The 14,668-nt window shown below is 36.9% G+C and overlaps 1 protein-coding gene across 1 annotated transcript in view; it reads left to right on the plus strand.

Moving 5' to 3' along the window:
* Positions 1-14,668, plus strand: part of WDPCP (WD repeat containing planar cell polarity effector) — a 345,410-nt gene that overhangs the window by 45,174 nt on the left and 285,568 nt on the right. Inside the window, exon 8 of the mRNA XM_080831550.1 lies at positions 376-567. Coding sequence (XP_080687676.1) covers positions 376-567 — 192 coding nt within the window. The remainder of the gene's footprint in view (positions 1-375; positions 568-14,668) is intronic.

Consider the following 14,668-nt stretch of genomic DNA (forward strand, 5'->3'; position numbering starts at 1 on the left):
GTCAGATACTCTTGGTCAGCATTACTAAACTTGTCATTTAATACAGCTGGTCTTAAATCCTATGTGTAGGTCGATGCTGTCAAGCAGCCATGACTGTACATTTTGGTATTGATTGGGACTGCTACAGCCAATTCCTCCCTAACTCACATTTCTCCTTTTCCTTTCCTCTGCTAAAAATGGGGAGAATTTTGAACATATGTCTTTTTTATATATGTGTCAAAAGAATTTGGTAAATTCTGACACCTCCTTAAGCACATGTTTAGCATGCATATTTACTTGCATTTATCTATATTTACAGATGCTTTAATTTTTGTAATACTTTGAGGATTTTGCATTAAAAATTATTTTTGTATGCTTTTTTTCCTTAATCATTAGATTTCCTATTATGAGATACCTGGCCCAGTAAACAGGACAACAGAGCGTCGTCTTGCTATCAATTGTGTTCAGGATATAGTTGCTTGCTGGTGGCCACTGGTCAGTGATGATGCTTGGCCTTGGGCTCCCATTTCTCCTGAGAAGGACAGAGCCAATCTGCTGCTCCTCGGTTATGCTGAAGGAAGACTAGAGGTAAATTTAAAGCAAATATATACATTTTGTTGAATAGCAAATAAAATAGGATTCTAAAGTTTTTCTATTCTGAAATAAAGATGAATATTTTTTAAAACCTATAATTTATTTTCCTAAATTCTCAAAGGAGGAAATTACATATAAAGTGGGATCCTTAGAAGTATATTTATGAGGTAAACAGACAATTCCAGGGCTGGCCTGAATCTCACAGTGATTAAAAACAAAGGCTTCTGGGTTCAAATCCTCCTCTGCCACTACCCAGCTCTCTGTCCTTGAGCAAGCTATTAACCTCTGTGCACTGTGGTTTCATTATTTGAAAAATAGAGTTAACGAACATAAGTTAATACATGCATTTAGAGCAATACCTACATATAGTAAACTCTCAGACATGGATCACTGTTGTGATTCTTGTTATTATCATTTTTAGTACTGTCATTACTATTTGCCTGTAATTTCATGCCTGCCAAAGCTATGTTATCTGTCACCTTCTTTATACTTCAGTCATTGAATCAGCAAACATTAAACAAATGCTTATTTTGTGGAAGACTCTGTCGTATCAAAACATAGCTGAGGCAAGAATTTATGAGGGCTGTAGAGCAATGGCCTTCTCAGTATCCTACCTTGGAAGGAACACCACAAGGGTTAATCTGGGGCGAGGGGCGGGTCGGGGGAGTATTTCATCCCATGTGTTCCCGACAGTGGTTCCATCATCATTCATTATTGTGAACCTATGGGTAATTCCACCTTGTACTAATACTTTGAGTATGGAATTCTGTTTTTCTTTTTTATAATTAAAAACAAAAGCAACTCTTCCTGTTTCTTTTTTAAGTTTTTGCCTGAGTAAAATATAGACAGTCCCAACTTGTAGATGGTTTGACTTAGTATTTTCAACTTTGCCGTGGTGCAAAAGCAGTACATGTTCAGTAGAAGTCATACTTTGAATTTTGAATTTTGGTCTTTTCCCAGTCTAGTGATATGTGATAGGATACTCTCCCATAATGCTGGGCAGTGGCATTCAGCCTCAGAGCCTAGTCAAACATGCAGTCATGAAGATAAATAACTGTTACCCTTATAACCATTCTGTACTCATACAACTATTCTGTTTTTTGCTTCCAGTACAGTATTCAACAAATTACATGATATATTCAACACTTTATTATAAAGTATGCTTTGTGTTGGATGATTTTTCCCAATTGTATACACTAATTTAGTTTCTGAGCATGTTTAAGGTAGACTAGACTAAGCTGTGATGTCTCGTAGGTTAGGTGTATTAAATGCATTTTCAACTTGGGATATTTTCTTTCTTCCCTTTTTTTTTTGACAGAGAGAGAGTACAAATTTGGGGGAGGCAGGCAGAGGGAGAAGCAGGCTTCCCACTGAGCAGGGAGCCCAATGCGGGGCTCGATCCCAGGACCCTGGGATCATGACCTGAGCCAAAGGCAGACACTTAACGACTGAGCCACCCAGGCACCCTTCAACTTATAATGGGTTTAGTGGGATTTGACTCTATTGTTAGACAAGAAAAACTCTTTCCATATTTTCTCTAAATCTACTGTTAGGCTTTAATTCTGAAATATGAACAAGTCCAACTTTTTTCTATCTCCACCTTCTGGTATTAGAAACTTTCAGGCTGTCTTTTAAGACTGTAGAGTCATTTTTAATTAATTAATCTTTTTCTGGAACTTTTCCAATTTTGTTGCAGTGACTAAAACCACTTGTAATACTGTATGTGTGGATTTGTGAGGCTAAGGAAGTGCTTTGTTCCTATTCACTTGCTTTGCATGCCCATGCTTTATTGATCTTGGGTTCAGAAGCTAATTGAGTAAAAGACTTCATCAAAATGATTGTAATAAAGCTAATTAGAATTCTATCAAGTGTTCTGCCTCATAATAAAAGGTAAAAATAATTTAGTTATACTTTACATAAATTACCTATATTTGAAATGAGTATATTACATGAAATTAAGAGTGTTCTAAAGAGCATACATATGGCCTACCTACCTTATCTCCTAGTGTCATCTAGATCACCAACTAGGTTTATCCAATTGGAAAACTAGGTTTGTCCAATTGGAATTGGACAAACCTAGTTTACCTGTTGGTTAGACCATATACATACTAATTATGTAACCTTAGTCAAGTTTACTCCCTGTAAGCTTCTGCCTGCTCTTAGCTAATTTTGAGAACTCTCTGACTTCAGTTTTCTATATTTTAAAATGATGGATTTCAACCAGATAGGTTACCTTCAGGTCTGTGACAGCTCTAAAAAGTCCTCATCTGGATTCTAAAGCTACAGGTTTGATTTAGCCATTGCTTACTCCAAAACCTTTAGTAGATATGAAACTAAACTTAGCTTCAGCACTGAAAGCCCGCCCTGACTGGCCCTGACCTACCTTCCCAGTGGTATTTCCTTATACAAACCTATGTTCTAGCCAACTGGTTTACTCACTGACTCTTATTTTCCATATCCTGCCTGTACACATTACTGGTATTTCTGCCTGAAAAGCTCTTCCTTCTGTTTCCACATCAGTCAACAACTATTGAACATGACCATGGAGTAAACACTGTATTTCATTCCAGGGGATATGAATACAAAAATATTCCTGCCTGCAGGGATCCTAGTGTCCACCAATGAGAGACAAATATGAAAATGTGTAAGTGCACTAAAGCATTAAATGATGCTGTGGATATAGGATGTGCAAGCTACAGTAGGAGCCAGTGGGGAATGATTGATTCTACTTAGGGACATAGTCAGGAGGAAACATTAAAGAGGCTTTACAATTCGCTCAAACATGAGATTGGCAAACAGTTTTACTTGCTTTTACTTTCCTTTCTAAGTTCCATATAAAGGTTGTACTAGCCCTCTGGAGTGATTTGGCTAGCTTTTCCTTTTTCTCCCCTTTGAAACAGTACCAAAATGAATTATCTGACATTTGAGCATTTGCTAAAACTCACCTACAAAACTGCTTAGGTGTGGTATCTTAAAGGAAGGTAGATTTTTACATAACAGATTCCAGTTTTAAGGGCTGGGTTTTTTGTTTTGTTTTGTTTTGTTTTGTTTTTCCCAGGAATTCTGTTTGTTTCCTGAAGTCATTTTCCTCAATTTGTATTTCTGGAAAATTATCCATTTTATGTAAGTGTTTTTGAATAGATTTTCATAAAGTTGTATATGATACTTGCACATGACTTTTAGTTATTCATCACTGATTGCATAGTTAATGCCCCTCTTTTCAGTCCCTACTATATTAAGATAGAAAAATTCCTTTTTTTAGCAAGAGTAGCTTTTTCTTGGATTTGGCCCTTTCAATCATTCTATCAAAGTTAACCTTTTGGAAAAATTTGTGAAGATTAGTTCTGCAGAACCTCATGTGAATTTCTATATGTAAAAGGTGAACGTCTTTGGAAGAAATCTCTAGGGAAATAACTCTTTTTTTCATATGTGAAGACATAATTTTTAACTATGAATTAATTGTAGCACATTTTTTAGAATATCGTGAACAAAAAACCACTAGTCTATATTCAAGCATATGACTTTAATTTTTTTCCCCTGGCCACCAATAGACTTCTTGAACTAATCATCAGAATAAATAATACAATCTACTCTTAAACTCTAAAATTCAAACTAAAAAAGTAGCAACCTCATAGAGAAGAAATTTAATCTTTGCATATGTTAAGCTATAGAATTTTTAAAAAGCATCTCCCAGCCAAGTTCAGTCAGAAAATATAATAAGCTTTTAGTTGGAAAGTGGCAAGATCTAGGGTAGTGGTTCCTAGCCTTGGCTAGAATCACCTGCAGAGCTTTTACAAAGGGGCCCACCCAGAGCAGTTAAATCAGAATATCCAGAGGGAGAGGAGGCACCAGTATTCTTTAACAGGTTCCCTAGGTGATTCTCATGTGCATCCACATTGAGAAACACTGCTTTACAGCAAACTAAAAAAAAAAAAAAAAAGAAAGAAAAAAATTTAAAGCCATCATTTTTGCATAACAGACCATGGAAAGGATAAAGCCCACATACTGAACCAAATGAGAGTTTTAACAGTAGATTCTAAGTAGAAAATTGGCTTACCAAACAGCTAAAAAAAAAAAAAGAAAGAAAGAAAACAAAGGAAACATAGAAATAAGCTCTCTGTGACTGAATTATCTGTCTTTCAGAGGAGGAACATTTTTAAATATATTTTATGGATATTAGAAAACTGGTCTAATTTCACACCACAGAGCTCTAAACAACAGCACATATCTTAATTAGAAGCATAAAGCAGAGAGAGTTATGTAGTCTAGAGAAAAAAATTTCTTTTGAAAAATATACAATAGATAGTATATAGAAAAAAATTTTTTGTCAGTAAATTCATTTAAAACAGTTTTTAGTGGTGTATGTGTGGATTATCATATATAACATGGTAATCATTTTTATTTAAGTTCCACATACTTTTTATTCTTTCCTTTTTGGAAAATTTTAATCATCATCACAGAACTATTTAATTCATTCACTTTGTCAAAAATGTGATGACAACATAACTTATTCTTCCCTTACCTTTGTATTTGAACAAGTATTTTAACTTTTCAGCTGAATGGATTAGATAATGCTTTCTGAGTATGGTAGTAATTTCAAGGTATATTCCTCAGAATAGATCACCTCAATTTGTTTACCAGATTAATCAAAAACACATGAGCAGAGTTATTAAACTTTAAAATGTGTTGTCAGGGGTAGGGAAATAAAACCTCACAAAGATAACTGTTTTCCTCTAAAATTTAAAAACCATTTTGCAATGATTTAGATAGAGGAGCAACAACTAATGGAAAAGTAGAAGTGTAACGAACTTTTAATATAGCATAATTTGATTAAAGAAGTATTCAAAAAGTGTTACACATGCATTCAACTGAAAGCCAAGATATTTAAGAAACATCTCTTCCAAAGAAATGTATGTATTATGTTAGCTTTCATGAAAACCAGGTAACAAAGATTTTATATTCTAGGCATGATAGCTTTTAAAAAGTCTCTTTATTATAAAACATGCATAAAGAAAACCACACGAAATAAATGTATAGTTTAATGAACTATTATGAAGGAATTAACCCTGGAACCACACTCAGGTCAAGAAGAGGAACTTTGCCAGCACCCAGAAATACTATTATGTCCTATCATGATTTCAACCCCTTCCTGGTCCCCAAGAGTAACCTCTGTCATGATGTTCCATCACTTTCTTATATATCCATGTAATTTTTTTCATTTTAATGCGTCTCACAACACTGTAGTTCAATATTATCCATATAAAACACTTCAATGTAGGCTCAGTCAGTTAAGCGACTGTGTTTGGCTCAGGTCATAATCCCAGGGTCCTGGGATGGAGCCCCATTTTGCGCTCCCTGCTCAGTAGGGGAGTCTGCTTCTCCCTCTCCCTTTGTCCCTGCTCATGTTCTTTCTCACTCACTCTCTCAAATAAATAAATAAAATCGTTTTTAAAAAACCCTCTTTAATGTACAAGTTCCCTCTCCATCCCTATCTTTTCCTTAAAATTTATCTTTTGAAACTGCAATGTCCCATAGTCTGGATTTTGTGGTTTGGATAATCAGAGTAGTTCAACATATTCCTCTATCTTTTGAAAATTCTACAAGTTAGTCAGTTTTGGCAAGACTATATAGGGTGGTGTGTTATTTTTATCAGAAGGCACATAATGTCATGTTCTCTCATGGTTGTTTGTATTTTTTTTATTAAATATTTTTAGTTTTTTTGTAAATATATAATGTATTTTTATCCCCGGGGTACAGGTCTGTGAATCGCCAGGTTTACACACTTCACAGCACTCACCATAGCACATACCCTCCCCGATGTCCATAACCCTACCACTCTCTCCTGACCCCCCTCCCCCCAGCAACCCTCAGTTTGTTTTGTGACATTAAGAGTCACTTATGGTTTGTCTCCCTCCCAGTCCCATCTTGTTTCATTTATTCTTTTCCTACCCCCCAAGTCCTTCATGTTGCATCTCCACTTCGTCATATCAGGGAGATCATATGATAGTTGTCTTTCTCCAATTGACTTATTTCGCTAAGCATAATACCCTCTAGTTCCATCCATGTCGTCGCAAAAGGCAAGATTTCATTTCCTTTGATGGCTGCATAGTATTCTATTGTATATATATACCACATCTTCTTTATCCATTCATCTGTTGATGGACATCTAGGTTCTTTCCATAGTTTGGCTATTGTGGACATTGCTGCTTTAAACATTCATGTGCACGTGCCCCTTCCGGTCACTACGTTTGTATCTTTAGGGTAAATAACCAGTAGCGCAATTGCTGGGTCATAGAGGAGCTCTATTTTCAACTTTGAGGAACCTCCATGCTGTTTTCCAGAGTGGTTGCACCAGCTTGCATTCTCACCAACAGTGTAAGAGGGTTCCCCTTTCTCCGCATCCTCGCCAGCATCTGTCATTTCCTGACTTGTTAATTTTAGCCATTCTGACTGGTGTGAGGTGGTATCTCATTGTGGTTCTGATTTGTATTTCCCTGACGCCGAGTGATGTGGAGCATTTTTTCATGTGTCTGTTGGCCATCTGGATGTCTTCTTTGCAGAAATGTCTGTTCATGTCCTCTGCCCATTTCTTGATTGGATTCTTTGTTCTTTGGGTGTTGAGTTTGCTAAGCTCTTTATAGATTTTGGATACTAGCCCTTTATCTGATATGTCGTTTGCAAATATCTTCTCCCATTCTGTCAGTTGTCTTTTGGTTTTGTTAACTGTTTCCTTTGCTGTGCAAAAGCTTTTGATCTTGATGAAATCCCAGTAGTTCATTTTTGCCCTTGCTTCCCTTGCCTTTGGCGACGTTCCTAGGAAGAAGTTGCTGTGGCTGAGGTCGAAGAGGTTGCTGCCTGTGTTCTCCTCAAGGATTTTGATGGATTCCTTTCTCACATTGAGGTCCTTCATCCATTTTGAGTCTATTTTCGTGTGAGGTATAAGGAAATGGTCCAGTTTCGCTTTTCTGCATGTGGCTGTCCAGTTTTCCCAACGCCATTTGTTGAAGAGGCTGTCTTTTTTCCATTGGACATTCTTTGCTGCTTTGTCTAAGATTAGTTGACCATAGAGTTGAGGGTCTATTTCTGGGCTCTCTATTCTGTTCCATTGATCTATGTGTCTGTTTTTGTGCCAGTACCATACTGTCTTGATGATGACAGCTTTGTAATAGAGCTTGAAGTCCGGAATTGTGATGCCACCAGCTTTGGCTTTCTTTTTCAATATTCCTTTGGCTATTCGAGGTCTTTTCTGGATCCGTATAAATTTTAGGATTGTTTTTTCCATTTCTTTGAAGAAATTGGTTGGGATTTTGATAGGGATTGCATTAAATGTGTATATGGTTTTAGGTAGCATAGACATTTCACAATATTTGTTCTTCCAATCCAGGAGCATGGAACATTTTTCCATTTCTTTGTGTCTTCCTCAATTTCTTTCATGAGTACTCTATAGTTTTCTGAGTATAGATTCTTTGCCTCTTTGGTTAGGTTTATTCCTAGGTATCTTACGGTTTTGGGTGCAATGGTAAATGGGATTGACTCCTTAATTTCTGTTTCTTCTGTCTTGTTGTTGGTGTAAAGAAATGCAACTGATTTCTGTGCATTGATTTTATATCCTGACACTTTACTGAATTCCTGTACAAGTTCTAGCAGTTTTGGAGTGGAGTCTTTTGGTTTTTCCACATATAGTATCATATCATCTGCAAAGACTGATAGTTTGACTTCTTCTTTGCTGATTTGGATGCCTTTAATTTCTTTTTGTTGTCTGATTGCTGAGGCTAGGACTTCTAGTACTATGTTGAATAGCAGTGGTGATAATGGACATCCCTGCCGTGTTCCTGACCTTAGCGGAAAAGCTTTCAGTTTTCCTCATTGAGAATGATATTTGCGGTGGGTTTTTCATAGATGGCTTTGATAATATTGAGGTTTGTGCCCTCTATCCCTACATTTTGAAGAGTCAGGAAGGGATGCTGTACTTTGTCAAATGCTTCTTCTTGTTCTTTCTTTTATTAATGTATTGTATCACATTGATTGATTTGCGGATGTTGAACCAACCTTGCAGCCCTCGAATACATCCCACTCGGTCATGATAAATAATCCTTTTAATATACTGTTGGATCATCTTGGCTAGTATTTTGGTGAGAATTTTCGCATCTGTGTTCATCAAGGATATTGGTCTGTAATTCTCTTTTTTGATGGGATCCTTGTCTGGTTTTGGGATCAAGGTGATGCTGGCCTCATAAAATGAGTTTGGAAGTTTTCCTTCCATTTCTATTTTTTGGAACAGTTTCAGGAGAATAGGAATTAATTCTTCTTTAAATGTTTGGTAGAATTCCCCTGGGAAGCCGTCTGGCCCTGGGCTTTTGTTTGTTTGGAGATTTTTGATGACTGTTTCAATCTCCTTATGGGTTATGGGTCTGTTCAGGTTTTCTATGTCTTCCTGGTTCAGTTGTGGTAGTTTATATGTCTCTAGGAATGCATCCATTTCTTCCAGATTGTCAAATTTGTTGGTGTAGAGTTGCTCATAGTATGTTCTTATAATTGTTTGTATTTCTTTGGTGTTGGTTGTGATCTCTTCTTTTTCATTCATGATTTTATTTATTTGGGTCCTTTCTCTTTTCTTTTTGATAAGTCTGGCCAGGGGTTTCTCAATTTTATAAATTCTTTCAAAGAACCAGCTCCTAGTTTTGTTGATTTGTTCTATTGTTTTTTTGGTTTCTATTTCATTGATTTCTGCTCTGATCTTTATTATTTCTCTTCTTCTGCTGGTTTTAGACTTTCTTTGTTGTTCTCTCTCCAGCTCCTTTAGGTGTAGGGTTAGGTTGTGTATTTGAGACCTTTCTTGTTTCTTGAGAAAGGCTTGTACTGCTATATATTCTCCTCAGGACTGCCTTTGCTGAGTCCCACAGATTTTGAACCGTTGTGTTTTCATTATCATTTGTTTCCATGAATTTTTTTCAGTTCCTCTTAAATTTCCTGGTTGACCCATTCATTCTTTTTTTTAGTATATGTGCTGCCGAAGCGAGCACGACCCATTCATTCTTTAGAAGGATGCTGTTTAGTTTCCATGTATTTGGGTTCTTTCCAAATTTCCTCTTGTGATTGAGTTCTCGCTTCAGAGCATTGTGGTCTGAAAATATGTAGGGAATGATCCCAATCTTTTGATACCGGTTGAGACCTGATTTATGACCCAGGATGTGGTCTATTCTGGAGAATGTTCCATGTGCACTAGAGAAGAATGTGTATTCTGTTGCTTTGGGATGGAATATTCTGAATATATCTGTGATGTCCATCTGATCCAGTGTGTTATTTAAGGCCTTTATTTCCTGGTTGATCTTTTGGTTGGGTGATCTGTCCATTTCAGTGAGGGGAGTGTTAAAGTCCCCTGCTATTATTGTATTACTGTCGATGTATTTCTTTGATTTTGTTATTAATTGGTTTATATAGTTGGCTGCTCCCATGTTAGGGGCATAGATATTTAAAATTGTTAGATCTTCTTGTTGGACAGACCCTTTGAGTATGATATATTGTCCTTCCTCATCTCTTATTATAGTCTTTGGCTTACAATCTAATTGGTCTGATATAAGGATTGCCACCCCAGCTTTCTTCTGATGTCCATTAGCATGGTACATTGTTTTCCACCCCCTCACTTTAAATCTGGAGGTGTCTTCGGGTCTAAAATGAGTTTCTTGTAGGCAGCATATTGATGGGTTTTGTTTTTTTATCCATTCTGATACCCTGTGTCTTTTGATTGGGGCATTTAGCCCATTTACATTCAGGGTAACTATTGAGAGATACGAATTTAGTGCCATTGTATTGCCTGTAAGGTGACTGTTACTGTATATTGTCTCTGTTCCTTTCTGATCTACTACTTTTAGGGTCTCTCTTTGCTTAGAGGACCCCTTTCAATATTTCCTGTAAAGCTGGTTTGGTTTTTGAAAATTCTTTCAGCTTTTGTTTGTCCTGGAAGCTTTTCATCTCTCCTTCTATTTTCAATGATAGCCTAGCCGGATATAGTATTCTTGGCTGCATGTTTTTCTCGTTTAGTGCTCTGAATATATCATGCCAGTTCTTTCTGGCCTGCCAGGTCTCTGTGGATAAGTCCACTGCCAATCTAATATTTTTACCATTGTATTTACAGACTTCTTTTCCCGGGCTGCTTTCAGGATTTTCTCTTTGTTGCTAAGACTTGTAAATTTTACTATTAGGTGACGGGGTGTGGACCTATTCTTATTGATTTTGAGGGGGGTTCTCTGCACCTCCTGGATTGATGCTTGTTCCTTTGTCATTTTAAGGAAATTCTCTACAATAATTCTCTCCAATATACCTTCTGCTCTCCTCTCTCTTTCTTCTTCTTCTGGAATCCCAATTATTCTAATGTTGTTTCATCTTATGTGTCACTTATCTCTCAAATTCTCCCCTCGTATTTGTTTGTCTCTTTTGCTCAGCTTCTTTATTCTGTCATTTGTTCTTCTATATCACTAATTCTTTCTTCTGCCTCATTTATCCTAGGAGTAAGAGCCTCCATTTTTTATTGCACCCCATTAATAGCTTTTTTGATTTCAGCTTGTTTAGATTTTAGTTCTTTTATTTCTCCAGAAAGGGCTTTTATCTCTCCAGAGAGGGTTTCTCTAATATCTTCCATGCCTTTTTCAATCCCGGCTAGAACCTTGAGAATCGTTATTCTGAACTGTAGATCTGACATATTACCAATATCCATATTGATTAGGTCCCTAGTCTTCGGTACTGCCTCTTGTTCTTTTTTTTGTGGTGAGTTTTCCGCCTTGTCATTTGTCCAGATAAGAATATATGAAGGAGCAAATAAAATACTAAAAGGGTGGCAAATACCCCAGGAAAATGCACTTTAACCAAATCAGAAGAGAGCCCAAATCATGGGGGGGAGAAAGAGGATAAAAAGAAGTTCAGAAAAAAAAAATTAAAAAAAGAAAACAAATAAAAAATATAAAAAGGAAAAAAATATATATATATGACTGGTGACTAGAACACAGTCACCCACTTAATTTTGGGAGTATTTTGGTTTCTTAGAAGAAACTACCTCCAAAAATTTTAAAGAATGAAAAACATATATAAGGGTAAACACAATGAAGGGATGGAATATGCCTATAAATATGAAAAAAAAATTTTTAATTTCTAAAAAAGGAGTTGATAAAGTAAGTTGGTTGGGAGAATAAAGAAAAAGAAAGTGGAGAGAATTTGCTCAGGCTGGAGAGTAGAACAAGCCCAGAGCTAGATTTAGGGTATATTTTGGTATATTAGAAGAAGTTGTACCCCAAATTATTTAGAAGAAAAAACCCTATGTGTATACAAAACATAAAGTTACATACAATGAAGGATAGAATATGACTATAATGAAGGTTCAAAAAAGATTATTATTTTTTTTATGAAAGGTATTGTTAAGATAAACTAGTTAAAAAATGTTAAAAGAGGAAAGGGTAAAAGTTAAAAGAAATTTAGCAGAAGTAAAGAAATAAAATTTAAAAAAATTAAATTAACTGTAAGACTAAAGAATCATGGGGAGAAAGCCATGAATTCCATGCTTTGCTTTCTCCTCCTCTGGAATTCCGCTGTTCTCCTTGGTAAGTGAACTTGGTCTTGGCTGGATTTCTTGTTGATCTTCTGGGGGAGGGGCCTGTTGTAGTGATTTTCAAGTGTCTTTGCCTGAGACAGAATTGCACTGCCCTTACCAGGGGCCGGCCTACGTAATCCGCTCAGGTTCACTTTTGGGAGCTTTTGTTCCCTGAACGCTTTCCGTAGAGTTCCGGAGGACGGGAATGAAAATGGCGGCCTCCCAACCTCCTGCCTAGAGGAGCCGAAAAGTTCAGGGCCCCACTCCTCAGTGCGCCCTCAGAGAAAAGCGCCCAATCATTCCCGTCTTCCTGGCCTCAGGCTGCACTTGGAGAAAAGCGCTGAATCACACCCATCTCCCTTGGCCTCTGGCTGCACTCCAGGCTGACCCACCCTGTGACCGCTTCAAGGTAACCCCGAGCTGAGAGCTCACTTCTCAGCTCTGTCTCTATAGCCTGCTTCCCCGCTCTAATACCTATGAGCTCTGCGACACTCAGACGCCCCCAATCCTTCTGTGACCCCATGGAACCTGGGGCCACACTGACCCTGCGTGGGCTTCACCCCGGTTTAGCCTCTGGAGCGATGTCCCTCAGTGGAGTAGACTTTTAAAAAGTCCTGATTTAGTGCTCCGTTGCTCCGCCGCTTGCCGGGAGCCGGCCCCTCTCCCTGCGGTCTATCTTCCCATGGCTTTGGATTCACTTCGCCTGTCCTACCTTTCAGAAGGTGGTTGAATTTCTGTTTCTAGAATTGTTGCTCTTCTTCTCTTCAATCTCCTGTTGGATTTGTAGGCGTTCGCAATGGTTTGATAAGCTATCTAGCTAATTTCCTGCTACCTGATGTCGTCTCAGCCTGCTACTTCTCTGCCATCTTGACTCCTCCTGGTTGTTTGTCTTTTAATGTTAGCACCTATTAATGATCAGTGCCTACATCCTAACGTTAATTCAGTAGGGTTGCAAATGGTGATATTCTAATTACATTATTATTTTTCACTTACTAATTGGGATACTTTTTTAAAGAAATAATTCCACTCATCTCCTATTTGTTTTCCCAGTGGATGAATTCATATAGATAGTATAATCAGGATAAATGTTTCTTTTATTTGCTAGTTTTCAAGATAATGAATTGGTTCCTTATCACTCCTTGAAGGTAACCAATTAGTTTCTGTTTTTCAAGTAGCATTATTAATTGATGGGTTTAAATATATTGTTTGACTTGATGAGTTTTATAAATTGTACTTGTTATCGTTTTGAGAGCTCAGACTTGTTTCATGTTTGGGAGCCTCTACAAGTTGGCTCCTTTTTCTGTCATGACTTCAGTAGTCTTGGGTAGCTTCCCTGCTATTTAGTATGACAAATATCTTTCATGCTTATCTTGTACATTTCCTTCCTCAGACCTGGAATTAGCTATTTCTTCAATAAGCTCTACTTTCTTTTAATGGAAAACGGTATTTTAAGCCCAAGTTTGGGAGCTAGAGATAGTGTGTTGTTCTTACTGTATTAGTCATTGTTTTAGTAGAATGAGTTAGAGATTTTATATATTTATATTTTCAGAGTGAGTTCACATTGTTACTTCTAACTTGAATTCAGGGTACAGGGTTTTAAATTTAATCTGTTCTGTATTACATCTGTATCTCCTCTTTTTCATACCAAAAGTCCTAGTTTGCTGATACATGGGGGACAAATTATATTTGTCCCATAATTACTTGCTTACTTTATTTCACAGTATATACCTAATGGTCTGAGAATAATCATACTAATACTACTGCTACTAATGCAAATTTATGAGAACATTCAGAAAATTTTTTGCCCATGTTCTTACCACTTCTTTCCATTTTTAAATAGCTGTACTTTATTTACATTACTGGAGCATAAAGTCATTACATACATTGTTCTATCTCTTTTAATCCTTATCTAGTCATCCATGGGTTTTTGGTTTTGCATTTAGTTGAACTCTTTCTTTCATGTGGGGATTTAGAGAGATTCAAAACTATAGTGCCAGAATCAGGGATGCTGTATTCATGATCATAGTTTTTAAAGCTGTCTGCCCAACATGGGGCTTGAACTCATGACCGTGAGATCGAGAGTCTTATGCTCTACTGACTGAGCCAACCAGGTGCCCCAATAAACACTTAAGTTTGAATCAACCCTCTACAGCTAAACATGAAACATGATAATCTTGAGCCTATCTCCAGCTCACTGTAATTGCTTTTCTGCTTTCTGTGCTTTCTTAATTTTAAAAATATCTTCCAGACAGGGCATCAGTCATATTGACTGCTTATGCTTTTCCTTGTCTGTACTGTTCCTTTTTTGATGACTTTTGAATCGGTTCTACTTTTTTTTTTTTTCAAATTCAGCTTTTTTTAAGAATAAAAATGAAGTCTTCTCAATGTATGTTTTTCAAGTTTCAACCTTAAAGCTGACTGATTTAAACTTGACTGAAACAATTCACTTTAGGAAGGAGACTACCGGCCTATTTATCCTTGAAATTGGGAAATTCCAAGTCCTTTAGGACTCTT

The sequence above is a fragment of the Martes martes genome, assembly GCF_963455335.1.
Source record: "Martes martes genome assembly, contig: scaffold_78, whole genome shotgun sequence".
NCBI classification, from domain to species: Eukaryota; Metazoa; Chordata; class Mammalia; order Carnivora; family Mustelidae; genus Martes; species Martes martes.